Raw genomic sequence first — 20,927 nt, forward strand, 5'->3', positions numbered from 1 at the left:
CTCAAAAAAGACTGCTCCTGCAGGTTTTGTCTTCCTAGGTTATTTGTTTCTTTTTTTTCTCTGAGCAATAGGAGAACTGGGTTTTACCTACTGCAGAGAAAACTACAGGCTAACGGCAACCTGTGTCTTTGTTTCCTTCTGTCTTTCCCTCCTGTTGTGTCTCCCCTCCTGTGCAGCTCAGTCTCAAACTTTGGTGAAATGAGTCTGTCATGTTCAACAGGTGAGCACTATTTTATATCGGGGGAAGGCTGCACACCCAGATAGTATCCCATTGAGAAGGGTCATGAGGCTCTTGGCAGAACCACCTCAGCCCAGTTTGAGAGGTATTTCACGCTCACACATTTGTTGGAGGGTGGTGAGACACTGGCAGAGGTTGCCTAGGGAAGTTGTGGAAGCTCCATCCCTGAAAGTGTTCAAGAACAGGCTGGATGGGGCTTGGAGCAACCTGGTCTGGTGGGAGGTGTCCCTGCCCATGCAGGGGGGTTGAAACTAGAGAATCTTCAACTTCCAACCCAAACTGTTCTATGATTGTTTGCATGACTGCTACAGAGTAGTGTTTCAGAAGAGACAATTACATTTGTGCTGGGGAGAGAGAGGGCAGTTTGGCACTCCACCAGCTACTGAATCTTATTTGAGCCTGTAATTTATCACAGACACTGCAGTACTCCAGACAAGTGCCCCTCTATTCTATGTTTGGTTTAATTAAATCTGAGTAATATTTCAGTCACCATCACTATGGGGCTGCAGGAGTCTACCTAAATACAACCTCTTTAAAAAGCTAAAGGAATACTAAAGTGCACTCCCAGAGCCCAGGTCCAACACGAAGGACCTACAGCAGTATTAATACAGAATCCCTTTCCTTTAGACTTTGTCTCGAACTGAACCACCCTTTAAAGCCCCCAATTCCTCTTCACTGTTGATCAGCCTGTCTTTGGCTGTGCAACACTGTGCTCAGGACCTCATCTGCCACTACTGCAAAATGCTTAAGAACTCACATTTTTCTCCCCTGTCACACTTCCTGGTTTACTTGTTTTCTTACGAATCTCCGGGATCCTCTTTTCAACAGATGGAGAAGCCTAGGGATTGTAAGAGTCATGGAGAGGACACAGGGCTATGCTCTGATGGCACAGAAAGTCAGAATCAGACTTAGTAAACTCCATTGGACTGAACGGTACAACAGACACAAACATAGAGAGTAGATCTGGGCAATTTTTCTCTATAGAAGGAGCAAAGATCTTCTCTGTCTTCTGGCCATCTTTCCAACACCATTTAAGGTAACTGCTTGTACAACTTTTCAAAAAACAGCCACTGAGCAGCAGAGAAAGCAAGCCAGAGAATGAAAGTGGAAGCACAGGAAACCTCTACCCACTGTACCCAGAGTTCAAGCTTTGTCTGTGGCAGACACTCTGGCTGTAGACAACAAAAGACAAATGCCAGATTTGTTGCTTCCAAAGGCCCATGCTAACCTGCATGTTTTCTGTAGCATCCCCAAGCAGTCCTCCAAACGTGATGGCGTTGGTCACTGTGGCCAGGTAGATGAAGAGAATGGCTGAGAGGGCTTGGATATTTAAAGCATCGTAGAAATCGCTGGCAAAGAATGGTGCTTTCCTCTTGATGTCTTTGATTAAGCCACCACAGAATCTGAAAAGACAAGCAAGAGAAGACTCAAACAAAGTGTTTTACAGGCAAAGTCACCGAGATAAGTAATCAGAAACATTGCCAGACATGAAGTGTCTGAAAGGATCATCACATTACATAATAGTCTTATTGCAGCTGTGACAGGCCAGGGATAATGTTGTGAAGAAAGATACCATCTTGAACATGTCATGCAGCTGGAAAGAGACAAATTTCAGGAACACAAGTCGGCTACATCTGCTGAAACAGACCACTACAGTTTTCAGTTCAATTGGTTGGTTGTTGTCTGTTGGTTTCTTTCCAACTATATTGGTGGGCATAATAAAAGATATTAACTCTAGTCTAAATTGCTGCCTCAGCTTCTCCACATGGCAAACACAATGGTTGGGTGACCGAAACCATCTGCCACATGGAAAAATACTTCAAACTGTTAACCAGACAAAGAACTAGAAGTGAAAAAGCAAGTAAGTGAAACCACCTTGGAGAACAAGAGAGCTCTGCTTGCAGACGTATTCTTTTTGCACAATTCCAAACAAGACAGTATTTCACTCTCACAAACTTCGCTCTGACACTGGCAGTATGAAAAATATTCCTGTTTTACTTCTTGTCCCCATGTATCCAGTTCAACACTGAGGCCAAGGCTGGTCAGACACTCTGCACTCAGAGTGATCCGTGGCAGACTAGCACACTTCACTTTCTGACCCAGACTCAGGACTTAGCAACTGCCTTGTCCACACCAATGTGCCATTCCAGCCTGTCAGAATTTTCTCTTAGAATTCAGATACTCAACTGGGAATTGAAAAAATCTAGAGTAGGAGGGAGGGCACAATGCCACCATGGAAACCTGTGTACTGACCCTGAGATCACAGACTAGTTTGGGTTGGAAGAGACCTTCCAGATCATCTAGTTTCAACCCCCCTGCATGGGCAGGGACACCTCCCACTAGACCATGTTGCTCAAGGCCCTATCCAACCTGGACCTCCAGGGAAGGAGCAGATGCTGAGCATGCTGTTTTATGGTCACCTGAACAGCATTCCCACTCCAGTGGACTTTTTATGTGGCATAAAAACAGAGTAACAAAGCAGAGAGCAAGACTTTGGGGCTCTGTGACCTTCTGTATTTCTATCTCATGAAAGCCCTCTGTGCAATTTAGCTACAACAGGAATGTCTAGGAAAGGGAATCTCTCTGCTTTTGGCTAAAGCACTCCCAGCCATCTGAATAGAAACTGTAGTTGCATCTGCCATGTTTATATCCCTTATAGTTCACCTGACACTTCACAGACCTTTGATAGTCAACACCTACCTAGGACATCCTTTCTTTTTGAGAGCCTCATGTACGAGACTTTGTGGTTTGCTGAGACTGGATGTTCAGAACCCTTCAGACAGCACTAAAAACCCCAGAACATGTTCTGGGGTCACTGCTCAACCTATACAAACAGTGGGCTGGGATGGAAAGTGGAAGGGAAACAGTTCTGCAAAGGGAATGTTGCCACCTTGCTTGGATCACCACGGGTCCACCAGGTTACTGACCTCCCTGTTCGCTGCAGTTCTTCACAGTCCCCATGGCCCCCGCCGCCATGGCCTCCATCATGAGGTGTGTCTCCATTCATCTGGAGGTTCTCTCCACCAGAGTACATGTTTTTCCTATGCAAGAAAGCAAGCAGAACTGAGAGTCATGGCAGTGCACAAGACAGTGCACACACAATTCCCCCAAACCAGTGCTACACAGCCCTTCCTGAAGCCATCTGGTACAAAGGAGGCTAGAAGGCTGGCCTGCTGGCAGCCAGCAAAATGTTAGCAGAATCGCAAAGAGTCTGAATAACCCCTAGGCATGTTATTAGATGCCTACATCACAACCTTGAAGTTTACAGAATTGTAAGAACTTCCTCCCTCCAGCTCTTATAATAAAAAGACCTCCAGACTTTATAAGTTCAGATGCAGGCACTCATCAGCTGCTCAGTAAACGTGGTGTACCCAAAGCAGTGACTCTTCCCATCACCTTTCCACAAGGGATGTACAGTCTCCTTCATCACAGAGCTAAACTTGCAGGTCTCCTGCTATTACCTTTTATCTGAAGAAGGAAGAGACTTGGGGGGCTCTATCCTAATGGCTGGGTCCCATTCCCCAGGAGGGAGAACTATGACTTCATCCAGAAACTCATCAATGCCAGCAATCAGGTCCTGCCGGTCCTTGGCTTTATAAGCAATGTCATGGAAAACCTGCAAGGAAAAGAGAGACTCCATATGGGAAAGGTTTGCATTTTCTGTAGCCCAGACTCCAGAGACAGCTACTGAGTTTGATTCTACAAGATCAACTGATTCACTCTTAAAAACTCATAAAGTATCAGGACACAAAAACAATGACAATATTTCCTCAAAATTAATAACAAGAAGCACAAACTAGCTTCACTGAAAGGCCTGGCATTGTTGATGAAGTACACATGACAGAAGAGAGGAAAAAGAGCATTGATGCTGAATTTTACTCGATTCTTTTGGGCTCTTCGGAGTGAAGGTGGATGAGAACATGTGACAGACTTAGTAAGAGCAGCTGGTGGTAGGAAGGAGAACCTTGAGGCTATGGGAACTAGACCTTTGCTCCAAGCAGTGGAAAGAGAGAAAACCTAAGAGCTGAGAGCAGGTAATTAAAGGAGCTGTATGACAGAAAACAACACAAGGAGAAAGCAAGAAACAACCCTCATGTACATCAGCCCCAGACACAGGGAGCCCAGAGGATGCTGGCAGAAAGAAGCCATAAATGAAGACTGGAAACCCAGTTGTGTTGTTGAGGTTTATGACCAGTGAGTAATCACTGCCTCCTGATGGATAATGTATGAGCACTGCCTGAATGAAGAAGTGCTCTGGGATACAGAGCAACACCCAATGGCATGTGGCAGGGTGGGTCTGTTCCTGCAGTAATGCCCTAGAGCGGAGCTGTGGGGACTGGGATCCTGGAATGTAGCACAAGGCTGATTCCAAGGTTAATTTCTGGTCTGTTTGAAAGCAATTGCTAGCTGGGAAATGCAGATTATAGCCAAAACCTATAGTCATGCTTGTATAAAAGCATGAAGCCAGGTGATATAATTATGTAAACAGAAGGAATTAGAAGGTGACATCTGCTCTTGTGAGACCACATCTGGAATACTGTGTACAGCGCTGGAGCCCTCAGCACAGGAGAGACATGGAGCTGTTGGAAAGAGTCCAGAGAAGGGCCATGAAGATGATGGAGCGGCTCTGCTATGGAGACAGGCTGAGGGAGTTGGGGCTGTTCAGCCTGGAGAAGAGAAGGCTTTAGGGAGACCTTAGAGCACCTTCCAGTGCCTGAAGGGGCTACAGAAAAGCTTGGGAGGGGCTTGGGACAAGGGCAGGGAGGGAGAGGACAAGGGGGGATGGCTTTAAACTGAAAGAGAGAAGATTTAGGTTAGACATCAGGAAGAAATTCTGCATCATGAGGGTAGGAAGGTGCTGGAATAGCTTGCCAAGGAAGGCTGTGGATGCCTCATCCCTGGAGGTGTCCAAGGCCAGGCTGGATGAGGCTTGTGCAGCCTGGTCTAGTGGGAAGTGTCCCTGCTCATAGCAGGGAGGTTGGATCCTGATGATATTGGAGGTCCCTTCCAACCTTAACCACTCTACGATTCTATGACATTTGGATACTTCAGTGTTACAGCAACCACCCTGGAGGAAAGCCCATAGTTACCAGCTAACAAGTGAAACCTGGGAGGAAGCATTTCACACAGGAGGTGTCAAGACACCCACCTCATCCGACATCAGAGTGGCGATGGCTCGGCCAATCTCGTGATAGGACTTTGCTTTGCCCTTCGGTCCCAGGAGAATGAAGAGAAACCTGCCAAAAGAAAAATTGCTCCCATTTAGGACAGCCAAAGGGATCACTTGTTATTGAAACAAGCAGAGTCAGCACAGCAGCAGGCCCAGAGGGAAGATGCTATGAGCTATCCATGTTTCCCACTGGAAGCTACACTGCTCTGTCAAACTACCAGGTAGTGCTCCATGTGCTTCTGAATACTCCGTTGGGGCTGAGAGCTCTGCTGCAGCTCAGCACCCACAAGTGGAGGGAAACTACCTATCTAAAAGAGGCCTTTAGCCATAAATAATTCAACCCAACCTTTATGTCCTAAGCGTCCACTCTGAGGACACAGTACAGACTTATAAAATCATCTGATGGCTTCACAGTCCCAGCTTAATTCTTCAGCAAGCACTTTAAGGTGTGAACTTATTCCTCTGGTGAGAGCAACATCTACAAGGCATTAGGAGTTAGTTCTTTACATGATCTCTTTGGGCAACAACTGTATCCAACTCACAGTTAATGAGTTTGAAAAACACTAAGATATGAAACCTTTGGAGACAGGAAAGTACTGCTCTTGACCTCTCCTGCCCTTGCTTTCATCATTGTGAGCACGCCATGAATCAGGACTTGCCTACATTTAAAAGGACTGCCCACACAGCTGCTCTTACCAGCCATGGTTCACATCTTCTAATGACATTCCTTAATGGAAAACATTGGACATGGAAAATACATATTCCTGCCAATAAAACTGTCTAGCAGTTGTGCCAGAATAACAGGAAAGGTGGCTGAGTTTTCTGATCTCCTCATTGACACTCATTAGAAAAAGTTGTAAGTACAGCCTCAAGGTTGGTTCTTCAAAGGTACCTAGATCCTACTGGCCTGGAATGAAAAATTATGGAGGGAAAAAAAGATATCACAATTCAAATAATACTTAATTCAGGAAAGATCTAAATCTTATCTTAGACATTCCCAGTCTTAAATTAATTTCATATGCAAGGTCAAGGTATCCAAGCTGAAAGAACAAAAGCCATTACCTCCTGTAGAAATACTCCTCCTTTACAGCTGGTTTCGTGCTGCAGATGGGTGCCAAGCTGGCAGCTCTTTCCTCACACAGCACCTAGGGCCTTGGCCCTAGAGACACAAGGTTTCTACAAATCCCTTCTTCAGAATTATCCAGAAAAAAATATTTGGTTCGTGGCTAAGGTATGAAAATACATCTGTCTTGGTGCTCAGATCTTTGCCTTGCCAACTGGCTCGTTAAGACAGCCCTGTTACTCCTGATGGCCACCTCACATGATGGCCACTATTTGCTGGCTGGTGGGATTTCATTGGAGACCATCCTGCCGCTCAGATGGTGTAACTTCAGCCTGAGCTGGACTCCAAGTAGTGACCAGATAAAAGTCTGTCTTTCTCACACATCAACTCATCCTTGCAATTAGCAACAAAAGGAGTCACATGGCAGGAGACCAACTTCTCCATTTCACCTAATTTAGCAAAGACTGGGAATTACTAGGGCAATTTTCAGCAAGCTCCATATCAGCCTGTGTTTCAAACAGAAACACTAATAGCTGCTCAAAACTACTTGAAAGCTTCCTGAATGAAGCCTTTTTCCAATTACAGCCCTACCTTTCCCTCAGTAATATGAAACAAACACACTAGAACCTTTGGTAAGTTGTCTCATCTAAAACTTCTTGTATTATTTCCCATGTGACTTTCAGTTAGCTTCAAGTTCCACTCATCAATTTCAGTGGTCTCTCATAGCCAGACTGTACAAGGTGTGGACAAGCATCGGAAGTCTCAGGAAATGTGGGAGCATGATGGGAAGAACTGGGATTATTGCTATGGTGGTGGGAAACGACACGGCATGTACTTCTAGGAAACCAGGTTCCAGTGGTTCCTGCACTCTGCACTAATGGAATTATCTGAAATACCCATGGATGGCTCCAGACCTTGACCTGCAACATCACCCAGATGAAACTGGTATTGAGAACATGGCTCCTCCACCTCTGTGTCCTAGAGGGAGAAGATGACATGGGGCCAAGTTCAAGTCCAGATGATTGGATTGCTCTGCCTCTGTTATTTGACAACCTTTGCTACGTTGTCTCAAAAGCAGCTCATAAAATGTGAAGCACTACAGGGCTGGAAGTTCCCACCTCACCAGAAGCACTTCTCCCCTTACAAACATTGTATTAAATGTTATATTAGATTCCTAAATGAAAACATCATGAAGCACTAAGTCAAATGTCTTAGAAGGTATCCAAATACTTTCTATTTTAAAAAAATATAGAGTACTATAAAAAAAATGCATCAAGTTAGTAGGTCAGGGTCCATAAATAGGTATTAATTGGCATGACTAACAGTAATACTTCCTAATCAAGATCTTCATGAGGCTTTCAAGTGTTTTACATAAGGATCACATGGAGGTGACTAAGCTACACACACCTAGATCATATCCTCTGCTCTCCTCCTATCTCCTGGAACCAAGTTATTCTAAAACAAGATTAAAGACAAACTGTTCCTCTGCCAACTCTTTAAAAACTCTAAGATGTAAATTATCCAAATATATGAAACTTAAAAAAAAGCTCTTCAGAAGTTGCTGCTCAGCCTTATTCTGATTTTCCAGGGGAATGAGACATTTTCATAAGCAACTTCTGAAATAATGACATTGGCTGACTCCATTCCAGTACCTAACAGAAGTGCCTGAATGCATTCCCTAAAACATTCTTTGTAACACTACATTCTTTGTCCTGACTCAGAAGTGCCTTCAGCATGTAGAACAAGACCTTTTAAAAGGGCCAAATGTTCTAAACACAAAAAACATTAATGTATGTTAGTGGTTTGGGCTTGATTCTGTTGACATGCATTTAACATAATTTATTTATGAATGCTTCCACCTAAGAAAGCCTGCAGTTCTAGTCGTGACACACTCCTCCCCACCCTCTTCCCAGATGAAAGCCAGCACAGAATTTCTCTCTGCTGCACCCAGTGCACGGTGAGCTATCACATCCCTTCCATAGAATCACAGAATGGTTTAGGTTGGAAGCGACCTTAAAGACCACCCAGTTCCAACCCCCCTGCATGGGCAGGGGCACCTCCCACTAGACCAGGTTGCTCAGAGACCCATCCAACCTGCCCTTGAACACTTCCAGGGATGGGGCTTCCACAACTTCCCTGGGCAACCTGGGCCAGAGTCTCACCACCCTCACACTGAAGAACTTCCTCCTCCTGTCTCACCTAAATCTCCCCTCTTCCAGTTTTAATACATTCCCCCTTGTCCTCTCACTCCATCTCCTTGTCAATAGTCCCTCCCCATTCTGATACTTGAAAATTGCTATGGGTGCTTCAACCCCAAGAAGGTGAGGTTTCACTTCCTATCACTTAGCTCAAAATCTCTCTGAAGCAGGAACAACATCAGATGTTTCTCCCCAGTGCTCTGGGGCTTAGTGACAGCCCTCATACCCTCAGGGACCTGGGGTGGATTGACAGCAAAGCCAAAGCACTCAAAATCCTTTGCTTCCAGGCAAATGTGCCAGAAACTCAGTCATTCTGTTTCACCCAAATCACCATTTCTCCTGCCTTTTTTGTATGCTTTATGTTCTTAAGCAGGAGACAACCACCAACTACATACAATTCACCTTTTAATCATGTGGACTATGCCACCAAACCTAAAAAGAATAGCTTTATTCTCACAGATGAGTAATTCCAGTTCAAAATGGAAAAACATGTCCTGGTCACCCCAGCCAATGCACCTAGAAGGTCTAAACACAGTACCATAGCAATACTGCACACAAGCCCAGGAACCTGGGGCTACAGACACGACAACCTGCAGAACACAACCCTCCTGGACCTTGGGTTACTCGCACCTCACAAATAAAACAAAGAGAAAAAACAACTAAAATAAGATTCAAGTCCAGCCTGCTCATCAAGCCTATTTCTCAGATCTGGAGCAATCAAGAGCAGCAACTCCAGAAGGGTTAAAGGCGCCTACACCAAGGAAACTCAACAAGATCTTGGATAAAACGCTTTTATTTTTGAGAGGAGTGAGGGGAGGAATGTTGAACACCACGTGAGATGCCTGCAAAGCATCCAGCACGCCTAATTAAGATACAAGTTGGTGGACTTGAGGGCTGAAAGAAGAACCTCTTGTGGTACTTTTCCAGCAGAACCTGTGGCTTGGACCGCTGCTGAAAGGAGTACAATTTGAGAATGCAGTAACCAAAGGAGACGCTGAAATGTTTGGTCCATGTTCTATTTCACACAGGTAATCCTTTGAGTTTTGGGCAATGTACCAACATTGCAGGCTTCTCACATGGTGTCCACCACAGGAACACAGACAAGGATAGTTCCTTGCTGCCAGAGCTCCTACTTCCCAGAACAAGTCCTGCTGCTGGAAAGGCTGCTGAAGGACACAGTCCTGGAAACCACTTCAATCCTGTATTTAATAAACAAGACATACATTTCATCCTCACCCACAAAGAAGAAAATATGCCTCTGCAGTTCAAAACTTAAGTTAGGAGGCAAGGGAAGAGAACCTGCCTCCTGGTTCTGCCACATGCTTCCTTAGTGACCTTTGGGCAAGTTACTTCATTTCATTTGAGACTCGTAGGTACTTGCTATTTCACAGCTGTGCAAATCTGCACAGCTTATCTCCAAAAAACATCTTTCCCTTGCTCTTTCTTCATTATTTTTTTTTCCCCCATCAGACCTGGCCATGTAATAGCACGTTTCTTTTATGAAAATAGAAAGCTATATCCATTGCATGGTCCAGATCAGAAACATCCATACCCAAACCATGGTGCAAGCAGAGTAGTTCAGTGCTTGCCAAAATGAGGAGTTCTTAGCACTGTGGAATCCAATTCAACATGGTAATACTTAAGTCCTTAAGGTGGTGGGTTTTTTTCAATCTGATCAGGAAAAAGAAGACTCAACACAGTGAGAAGGCTGGGATCTTCCATAACCCTGATTTTTAGTGCTAGGGCTGTATGAAAACACCCTGCTGAGGAACTTTTCCTGGAGAGTTCATCAGATCTTGCTGGTTTCTTTGAAGTAGGAATTTACTTTTAAATAAATGAAATAATTAAAATACTTAGCAAGGAAGCGTGAACGAAAAAATACACAGAAGATTTAAGTATCCAAGGAAGAGTAATTTCTACACAGGAATTCTTCTTCCTACCAGGCATCCAAAATTCTGTCACCTTCAACATAACTCCAAGCCAAAGAATGTGTGAAGGAAGGAAGGAAAAACAATCAACAGAAATAAGCCACCCATTTAACTGGAAGTCTACATGCTGAATATTGTCTACCTTCTGCACACACTCCTTTTTCACTCTACAGTACTAGGTCAACATGAGTCAGTTAGACCAGGGCAGGGACCAGAGATATCATGAGTCTTTCACCTCTGTGGGGCTCAGGAGCATATTTGCTTCCACGTCACAAGATGGTGGAAATGCCATTCACATCCTGCTATGGGCTGTGGCCAATAGGCTGGGCTAACGTAAGCAATTGCAGCCCTTTCCATGCAAACCCTGACCCATCAGTGCTTGAAAAAGCTAATCATTAAGATGGCTTCATGCATTTCTGCAAGCTGTGTGATACCATGTTATGCTTCTTCCGTCTCCTCGGGAGGGCTTTCCCCACCTCTCTGCCGGCGATCCACCAAGCCCTGCTCCCGTCACCTTTAAAGGGCAAGGACATATTCAGCCTAACTGCATTTGCTGAAGAGGATGAGATGTTTACCTAACAGCACAGCAGGAACACGATCTGGACTGCTATGCAAAGGCACCTCCAGGAGAGCGTGTCCCCATGGAAACATATGGCTCTGTGAAGGCCACCTCCCCTCTACCTTACAGATCAACGCATCCACAGCCCTGTGCCAAAACCTGGCTGTTCAACATCCCCTGCCCCCAACCCAACCCGCTGCTTTCTAAGGAGAGGGACAGAGGCAGGTCCTGCTGTGGCTACTGGGTAGTCCTGGGTCACCATCCTCCCGCAGCCACCATAGGCGGCACTGAAACGTTAGCTCCTGCTGCTTAAAAAGCCCCAGGTGGTTTTGCACTGCCTCGCTTTGATGACATGGGCTTGCCAGTTTTACCAGCAACTTGTGAACTTAACAAAATAAAAGGAGAACCCTCGAGAGAGAGAGAAGGTGGGGGCACCCACAGGCTCCAGCTCCAGTCTCTCATGGAGGCTGTGGGCTGTTAAGTGCCCTTCCCGACAGGAACGCTGGCTGCGCAAGATGGTCAAGGAGCATAGCCCGTCTGGACCCTGATGGGATTTCTTTGATTGAATTTCACAGGATGCAGCCTTTGCAAATGGCTTTTCAGTAGTCACCAAAGCCATCTAATGAACCTTCTTGCTTTGATTAGGGCCAGCATTTGCTTTGGAGGACAGCAAATGGATAATTCTATTTCCTGGAAAAAATGCTGGCATCGAAGGACATGTTGTCTTGATAAATGCTATTGAGTAATGAGGTTGTCCAGCAATCCTAGATCTAACTTCCTGGCTCCCACTACCAAAACAAACAATACCTAATTTTACATCTGCTGGAAAGCATTTGAAGATGTGCTTCTTTTAAAAAAAACAAGGAAGTGGGATTAGACTTCCAAGCTGAATACTGAGTTAGACAGAGCTCAGTAATGCTGATCAATTAAGAAGAACATTTTATAAAATGAAGCCACTTTAGTCTCCCCATACTCCTACCAGAATATCCAGCATGTTCAAACAGCTGTTGACATGGTTACTGTAAGGAGCCACTTAATGAAACTCAGAGAAATACAAAAACAGCTGCATTACTAGAAAGAATTAAACAGAAGCACCAGACCATCCTTTCCCTTGTCTTGTGCATGGAAATAAGGTCCAGATTATAACAATGATACAACTTTCATCCCATACAACAAGGGCTGTGATTCATTCCAGTACCAGTAATGCACCAGTCACAGGCTTTTGTCATGGTGCTTTATCTCCCCTCACAAAATACTACTTGATAGTGCCTCAACCCCTCTAGGCATGATTTAAGTCACCATTTTCACTCTGTATCAAAAGCCCTCAGAACTGCTCACGGAAAATATGGATTTGTACGTTAGTGATGTGAAAAGTGCAGTTTAAAGCCCATCATTATAAGCAATAGGCAAAGCAAACCCTTAGTAAGCTGCTACACAAAGCACAGCAGGTCTCCCATGCACAGCAGTGCCAAGGAATATGGCGTGGAGCTGCAAGGGGCTTCTGCACACCAGAGATAGGCTGGTCGCCCTGCCTTCCTCCTCCTCCTCACTGAACTCTGCCCCAGTCTTAGTGCACTTAATTGCCATTTGATACTCTTTAATTTTTCCAGATCTTATCCTACTGGGGTGGTAACTGCAGAAAGGAAGCAGATACACAACTGCACAAAACTTCCACACAACAGATGTTCTGGACATCTATACCAATGGTTTTTCTCTAGTCTGCTACATGATAAGCAATATGCAGTAGTATAACTCAGGGTAATACTGCTCAGAATTTTAAGAGGACCTGAGCTTTGCTAGTCTGGTAGATACAGACACTCACTGCACAGTTTTGCATATTCAAGCAGTGAATTCAAATATTTAAGAGCATAATACAGATTTGTATTTGTAAGACTCAGATCAACTTGCAACATGAGGCATGATAAATATTTATGACCTTTTCCTCTGAACCATTATCCATTACCAAGCAACATACAGTGTGAACACCCTCACAGAATTCTATATCCCAGTTTACCTGACTCCTCTTTTCGCCACAGCTGGGTCAGAATTGAATCCTTCATTTAACATGAGCTTTTAAGTGGAAAAAGACATACTACAAAAATGTGCCGAGTGAGCTGCGAACAGTGTGTGCTTTGGGGGCAACCCTGAGGGGCAGGAAAAAAGCCCCTGTAGTGAGATATCACCCCAACAGTGTCCTTTACAGCCAAGTTGTTAGATCAGTGTGGCTGTGGAATGTTGGTGTAGTTTACAGCTTGTATCTTCTAACCAAATTCAGGACCTGACATTACTAAGCAGCAATGAGTGAGTTTTGTTACTTTAAACCACTAATCTTGATCTGATGATGGAAAGAAGAGGAGAATGGCTTCTGTTGGCCTGCTGGTTTTATTTTAGAAGGCAGTTTCCAGTTCTTGTTCCCTGCCTGGGAGCTGAATCCTCTTACCGGGTAGGTACGGGGACTTCAGTCAGAGCACCCAACATGACGGCCTGCTGCAGCCGGACGAAGGCAATGAAAGGGCCCTCCAGGAAGTCCACCTCCCCCACCAGCACATTGGAGGCCTCAGCATCACGGGGTAACTTCTTCATGAATTTATTCTTCAGCTACATCAGTGAAAGAGGAGGGAAAAATAAAATTAAGTCTTGTTAGACATGCAAACAGGAATATGCAAGACCCAGCTTTCACCCACATTTCCCCCTTGGTCAGAATGTATCATCCCCACAGAGTCTGCTGAGACACAAGTGCCCCAGAAGAGCAATGCTCATACTAGTGCTTGGAGTCAAACAGATGCTGAGAAGATGATGCCTCTTGGAGCTGCTGCTTCACTTTACAGACCTAAGATGGTATTATTTTGGAGAGGAAGAGGTGTGCAGCACTGAGGAAGAGCAGCAGACCAGGGCTGGGTTTCAGGACCTCACCACCTCACTGCCTGGCCCCCCACATGACGAGGCAGGGCAGGGCAGACACTTCTCACCAGCCAAGTGCAACTCCACATCCTGCAGTCACTGGCCAGAGGAAAGCTGCCCCTGAAGGATGGAGGCTAGGAGCTGGGCACCTGCATTTCACTGTGTATGTGTCCCTTCAAGTTCCAAAGACCCCAGGCAGAATCCTGGACTTGAAATATGTGCTACCAACTGTTCAGCACTTGGTAACATATCTCTTGGAAGAACTAATCGCTGAAACACATGATGTTAGGGACACACTCAGTAAAACCTGTCAATGAAATCTGGTGCTCGTTGATAGAGAGCTTCTCTATAACAAGACTTTGCTGAGCCAAAGATTGTCTGTGGGGGGTGAAAAAAGCACTTCAGTGTCCTCCCTACATGAGGGAGCCTCAGGGTGGAAGAGGATGCCCCCCCCACCGCTGGTGGGGGGCACCATTGCCCCCACCTTACAAGAACCTCTCTGTCTGACTTAGCACTCCAGCTGTGTCCTCATTGCCAGAAAGGGATTTCTGAGTGTCCTCAGATCCAAGACAGCTTTGTTTTTAACTTCAGCAGCAGAATTAATTTGAAGTCAAAGGCTTTTGAAAACTCCTGCCCTGAGTTGGTTGCCAACCTCCTCCCCTCAACCTGGGTGATTTCTGGGGATGTATTTGTTTGGCTAAGGGTGAATGGTGAGGGAGGATGTACTGCCAGAAACCCCAGCAGGGCCGGGGGGAACACTCAGCTGGGCTATGAATCCACAAGGAGCTTTGCCAGGCCACTCAAGGTCATAGAAAAATGGAAGACACCTCATGAAAAGGCCATGGATTATTGATTGGGCAGGAAGAAAACTGCTGAAACAATCCTACTAGTACACACTTCAGTCAGGATTACCACCAGAAAAAAACATTAAATAAGCATTAAAGAGTTCTGTGGAGGAAGCCTGGAGAAGTGCTACCAGTTCTTCCACATATACTGCTTTGGTGGGAAGTAGAGATCAAGTAACAGGAAGGTGGCAAATTCATAAATGTTCAACTTAGCTGAACAGGTTGCTCAGGCGCTTCCATGCATTGCTGAACAAGTACAGGGCTGGACCAAGCTCAGGCACCTTTCTGATCCAGCACATCAAAGCAGCATGACTGATTTTGAAGAGCTATCATCAGAGTCATTTTTTTTCTCTAAATGAGTTTTTGCAGCACCACTTTCTTAAATCTTTTTATCAGACAGGTGATGGGAAGGGTGTAGTCAGCACTTAAGGGTCTATTTTGAACCATTCCCCAAAGAAGCTTCAGGAAGCTTCAAGTCCTCAGCAGCACCCTGGGAAGGAGGGTGGGAGCCCAGGCAGCTGGAAGCACTCTATTCACTTTCCCTGCACTCTGTTAAATTGAGCATCACTCCAACCCAACCACTAATGTTATGTTCAAGGCCACAGATCTCCAAAGCTGCACTGGCAGCCTGAAAATCACTATTTCCCTAAATGTGTTTTAACACTCTGATCAGCAGCATCACTCCAGATTCTCGGAAATTAAAGCAATTCCTAAGCGCACACAGCTTTTATTGCCTCTCTTGGTTCGCTCTCACGCACCTTCCCATGCTGCAGACTGGCTGGCCTTGTCCTCTCCCAGATACCACCTCCCTTGCAGAGGCAACCACTGCCAGGGCAGCTCCCAACCCTGGTAGTTTCCAGCCTGAAGTGCAGATGTCAAAGAGAGGCAAGAGAACAGCTTGCTGGCCTGGGAAGCAGGAAGGAGCAACTGCCATGACCAGGGCCAAGAGAGCACCTGCCTGAGGTATGTGCCCCTGAACCAGGAAAATGTTCCACTCCTTCTTTATGCCGTTCATTATTTAACACATTCCCCTACTCTTCTTCCCCAGGCCACACTTCTCCAAGCTGAAGATCCCTACATTCTATTTAAGGTCTCCAAATGTGAGTCCACTCCAACATGCCCCACATCTTAAGTTCACGACATTCAGCAGCCTCTACCATTTCACTGTTAAAACCAGCCAGTGCTTCATGCGGGGAGGAACCCTTGTGTGGGTCAGGGTATGATTTGGTGGCAGGCTCCAGCTCCTCCTTCACCCACAGTGCAGCAAAACTCAGACCCATGAAGTACAGCAAAACTTGAGCGTTCAGAAGAAACACTGATCACAGAGACTATCATCACGAGCCTAATGGTGCTCTGTGGAACCAAAGGAAAGCTTAATGGTCCCTGATCACAGGGCAAAGGGATCCAGTTCCCCAAACTCCTGTTACACCAAAGCCAAGCACAACATGAAGATCTTCCAGCCTGGCAGGAGACCAGCCACAAAGACTCATGGGAAGAAACCCCCCTGCAGTATGGGGGGAAGAGAGGTGAGGGCTTCATTATTTATCAGAGGCCATTTAAAAATTCGCTCTGTCTTCCGCTTGCTCTGCGTAGGGGTATGTGTTTTCCCACCTCATGACAGCATCATATTTCACCACGGGGCTCCCACATTTGAGCACTGACACACAGAGCCTCTGTACTGGAGGAAGGTCAATCCCTCCCGAATTTTACTCTGTCTCTCTGTTTTTCCATATCTGTTCACATACACATTTAAGATTACCCTTCCCATAAATGATCCCAGGAATGCTCACCTCAGGGGATACCTTCCATGCTCTGTTTTGCTTACACTCAGAACTCCATTACGTGGGAACGACACACTGTGGGGAGAAAGGATGCAAGCAAAACTGCTCTGTACATCAAGGAAAAAGGCCAAAGCAAATGAAATTCCAGCTAACTAAACTTCCCAGAAACTTTTCCTTTCCTTCAGAGAGGTGGCAGGGATCTCTACTGGAAATCAGTCATTTTCATTTGAGCTCCATGGTATGAAAGTAGGTCATCCAGGCTGACAGACATAAAAATTAGGAATGTCTGCTTGAGTCTGCACGGACGAGATGTTCCAACAGGGAAAGCAGTAAATCACTCCCACCATTGATCCTTGAACTTCATTCCAAACAGTGGGATCCCACCAGCACCCTCCCCATCCATCAGTGCCCCAGGAAAGGCAGGAAGGTTTCACTCAACAAGGCCGATTTCTTTTTTAACTTGAGAGCTGCCTTTGGCACAGATCCCCTGTTGGTATGGAAACACCAGTTTGAATAAACAGTGCACACACCACAACAAATAAGAAGGGTTTTGTGCCTCTCTCTGACTGACCATGCTCATTCAGAGCTGGTTTCTGCCCCATATACAAGCCCTTCAAAAGTGGAGATAACTCCAGGTCAGCAAACTCCCCTTAAATAAACATACATGTATATTATTTTCTACAGGTTGTTGCATCAGCTCAGTACTAAGAGGTCCATGATAAAACAGACTGTTTTAAAATGTCCCTTTTATTTGACATCTTGTGCATTAAAGTAGTCATGGTGATTCAGCCACTCAGGGCTGCCAAGGACATGTTCACAGAGCACGACAAAAGGATTTCTCATGGGAGAAAGGACAGAAGTGGGAACTTCCCCAGCTTCCTATGGCCCACTACAGCAGCAATGAGGCTGGGAAAGGTTGCACTTTAAGTCTCCCCAGTCCTATTCATTCCCCAATCAAGCTGAAAAAATAATTTCCAATATTTCATATTATTAAGACTATACGAATCACGAGCTAACTCACTGTCCCAGCTCTTAACACCATAAATTACAAACTGTTCTTTGGGCACTACAAAGAGGATTAAAACCTCTTCCTCCCCACAAGTCCACTCAAATGGAAATAGATGTGGCTGCAGGCAAGGGGTGGTTTCAGATGTCTTGCATGGGGCAGGTAGGGTGAAACTCCAAGGAGAGCTCAGCCCAAATACAGCTTAAGTGATGTTAAGTATAAGCAAGGCCATGAATATTTCTACAGATTAATAATTTGGAGGTGTTTTTATGAAAGTTCTCCTGAAGCATTCGTGACTCAACCCCTGCAACTGCAGTCATGGTTGGGAATTGGCTAGAAAGCTGAAAACCACCCAGAAAATCCCATCTTGATGTGCAGCAAAAAGAAGAGAGAATAGAAAAGTAACACTAGCAAATGCCCAGGCAGCACCTGGTTATATAAACCAGATATAACAACTGTATCTGGTTGAAAACTCTACATGTACATACACATGTGCATCCTCTTTCTCCAGGCTTGCTGGACAATCCACCAGAAGCACCTTTCCCTTCTAGACCCATCTCTGCTGTGGATGAAGGTAAATGACAAGCTTCTCTTATTTTTGGCAGCTCAAGAAACCTCCATTAGGTCTTTCAGCTTGATGTTACTCAACATGGTGTTAGAGAAAAGGCTGAGCAAACAGCTCAACCTTCAAGAGCTGAAGGAATTCTCCTACCAGGAGAAGTCTTGGTCTTCAGACACTGCTCTGGTGCCATTGATGCATCTGGCAACAGAGCTCAGAGCCCAGGAGAGAGAAGGAAGCCTAGATGTTGATTTACTAACTGGAAAACAGAAAAGAAAAATTAATTGCCCCAAAGTGCTGCTGCCTCTGCTTGTCTTATCTAGCTGCAACTGACCAGTATATTAACTGCAGCCAAGACCTCATAAAATCAGACAAAAGAAAAGGCAAATCACTTCTCTGCACTGCTACCTCTGAAGCAGTGTTCTGCCAGCACAAATACAATGAAAGGGAAGACACCTCTTCCCTAATTATCCTTATAAACCACCAGCACATCAACCAAGCCCAAAGTGAAAATATGATACAACAGCAAAATCAAGACTCACTGGCCATGACTGAAGCTATTTATCATCAGAGGGCGCTGAGTCAGGGCCCTGGTGCTTTCTGACAGGCTGCTGAACCAGTCCCTGGAAATCCCAGGGGAATCAGTGCAGTGAATGAAGGTGTCATTCCCATGGCTGCTTCACGCAAATCATTTATCTTCAATAGCCAGAAATAAGGTACTCCTCACCAGGCAGTCTGGGGAGCTCAGCACTGCTGACAGATACAACAGTAGCAGGAGGAAGGAACCAAAAGCCTTGGTTAGGCAAGGGGAGTGGAGGCAGCAAGGGAAGGGTTCCTTTGGAGATCCTCTTTTTGTTCCTCAGCTGTTCCACACCCTGCAAGGCAGCATGTGTATCAAGCGCAACAGCAAGAATGGGAATAAGAGTTTTCTTCCTCATGTAGACATCATTAAATATCCTGCCATGGCTTTTTATCCCAGACCTCAGCTGGGAACCTGACAGACAAAAAGTTTTCTTACATTTTGGTGCTGTCCCCAGAACCCAGTGCCCTGAATTACCAGCATAAGAGTACCTGACCCAGCAAACCTGCCTCACTGCTGCCCACCAGTGCTCCCTGCAGCCTGTTCAATGTTGTGTTGCCACGGGCTGTAACCAACCTGGCACTATCAAAATCACCAATGAATCACTCCTGTATTTATTTCCCTTTCCAGAGACCACCAGAGGTGACAACCAGCCTACCCAGAGCCACCAAGGCAGGTGGGCAGGAAGTTTTGTCTGCCACAGGCACACGGGAACCAAATTAATACTATTGATGGGATTGGTGCAATGAGTAACCTGCAGTTAAAGATCTTCTGCAAACTCCACACTCTGGTCCTTCCTCTGGCAGCTCCAGCTTTACAATCTTTTGCATTCCATCAATTAAAGAGGAAAAAGAGTAACATGACATTTATAGTTTAGCAGACATCCTAACCTGACAAGTAACGCAGGACTTTATTACTTTCAGATTTCCACATCAATCTGTAATTTCATTTGGGCTTACTCTGATGGCAAAATTATTCCACCCAGTCTCAACTATTGGGAAGAAAATCACAAAGCCAATGAACATGTTCTAGTTCCAACATTCTCCACTTTATAAAGTGAATTAACAAGGCAGAGTATGAGAAAAACAAAACAAAAGCAAGATCAAAGAAAATCCTAACTAAGCTCAAACCCACCCCTTCCATAAGGGTAGAGGAACCAACCTCCCAATGCTCACTACAGGTAAACCCAAGTGACTATGAGTTCCATAAAACTACACCTCTGTTATTACCACTGGCTATACTTGTGTCTGTGTCTTGGGACCACTGTAAATATTGTCTCTCAACCTCAGCGCTCAGTCCTGCTCAACAACATTACCAGGTGTTGTCACAACTTCACAAACTTTCTCAAGACAAGAGTTTCACTCCACCAGTACCAAAACCTGAGACCTAAGGTGATTTCTCAGGACGGGTTGGACAGGCATCCAGTACAAGGGTTCTGCTGTGCGAAGTTCATCAGCAGGACACAGGTTAATTAAGAAGCAGCTTTTTGGAATTAACTCATTTTCAAGTATCAGTTTTTCACTACAGTCAGGCATTATCTACGTTGGAAGTGAAACACTTTGGAGAACTTTGGGAGTGTTCAGCCTGGAGAAGAGGAGGCTCTAGGGAGACCTTAAGAGCACCCTCCTGTGCCTGAAGGGGCTCCAGGAAACCTGGGGAGGGTCCTGGGACAAGGGGCAGGGAATGAGAGGACAAGGCGGCATGGATCAAAATTGGAAGAGGGGAGATTTAGGTGAGACATGAGGAGGAAATTCTTTAGTGTGAGGGTGGTGAGACCCTGGCCCAGGTTGCCCAGGGAGGCTGTAGAAGCTTCAACCCTGTGTTCAAGGGCAGGTTGGATGGGGCTTGGAGCAACCTGGTCTAGTGGGAGATGTCCCTGCTCATGCAGGGGTGTTGGACCTAGATGATCTTTAAGGTCCCTTCCAACTCAAACCATTCTATGAGTCTATGACAAGAGAGACCATTGGCACTACTGAGCTCTTCGAAGCTAGCTGCTTATTCAGATCACATATTCTGCTTATTCAGATCACATCTTTTGCTAGCATACCTACAAGATCCCAATTAGAACGGGATTAAAAATATAAAATATAGCAGTCTCT

General features: G+C 45.4%; 1 protein-coding gene across 2 annotated transcripts in view; it reads right to left on the bottom strand.

Moving 5' to 3' along the window:
* SLC4A4 (solute carrier family 4 (sodium bicarbonate cotransporter), member 4) overlaps window positions 1-20,927 on the bottom strand; it is a 140,532-nt gene that overhangs the window by 33,429 nt on the left and 86,176 nt on the right. For both annotated transcript variants that reach the window (XM_010008515.1, XM_010008514.1), the window contains 5 exons: window positions 13,597-13,754; window positions 5,388-5,475; window positions 3,700-3,854; window positions 3,166-3,279; window positions 1,467-1,641 (listed from right to left, as the gene is read on the bottom strand). In XM_010008515.1, coding sequence (XP_010006817.1) covers window positions 1,467-1,641; window positions 3,166-3,279; window positions 3,700-3,854; window positions 5,388-5,475; window positions 13,597-13,754 — 690 coding nt within the window. The remainder of the gene's footprint in view (window positions 1-1,466; window positions 1,642-3,165; window positions 3,280-3,699; window positions 3,855-5,387; window positions 5,476-13,596; window positions 13,755-20,927) is intronic.

The sequence above is a fragment of the Chaetura pelagica genome, unplaced genomic scaffold, assembly GCF_000747805.2.
Source record: "Chaetura pelagica isolate M959 unplaced genomic scaffold, ChaPel_1.0 scaffold272, whole genome shotgun sequence".
NCBI lineage: Eukaryota > Metazoa > Chordata > Aves > Apodiformes > Apodidae > Chaetura > Chaetura pelagica.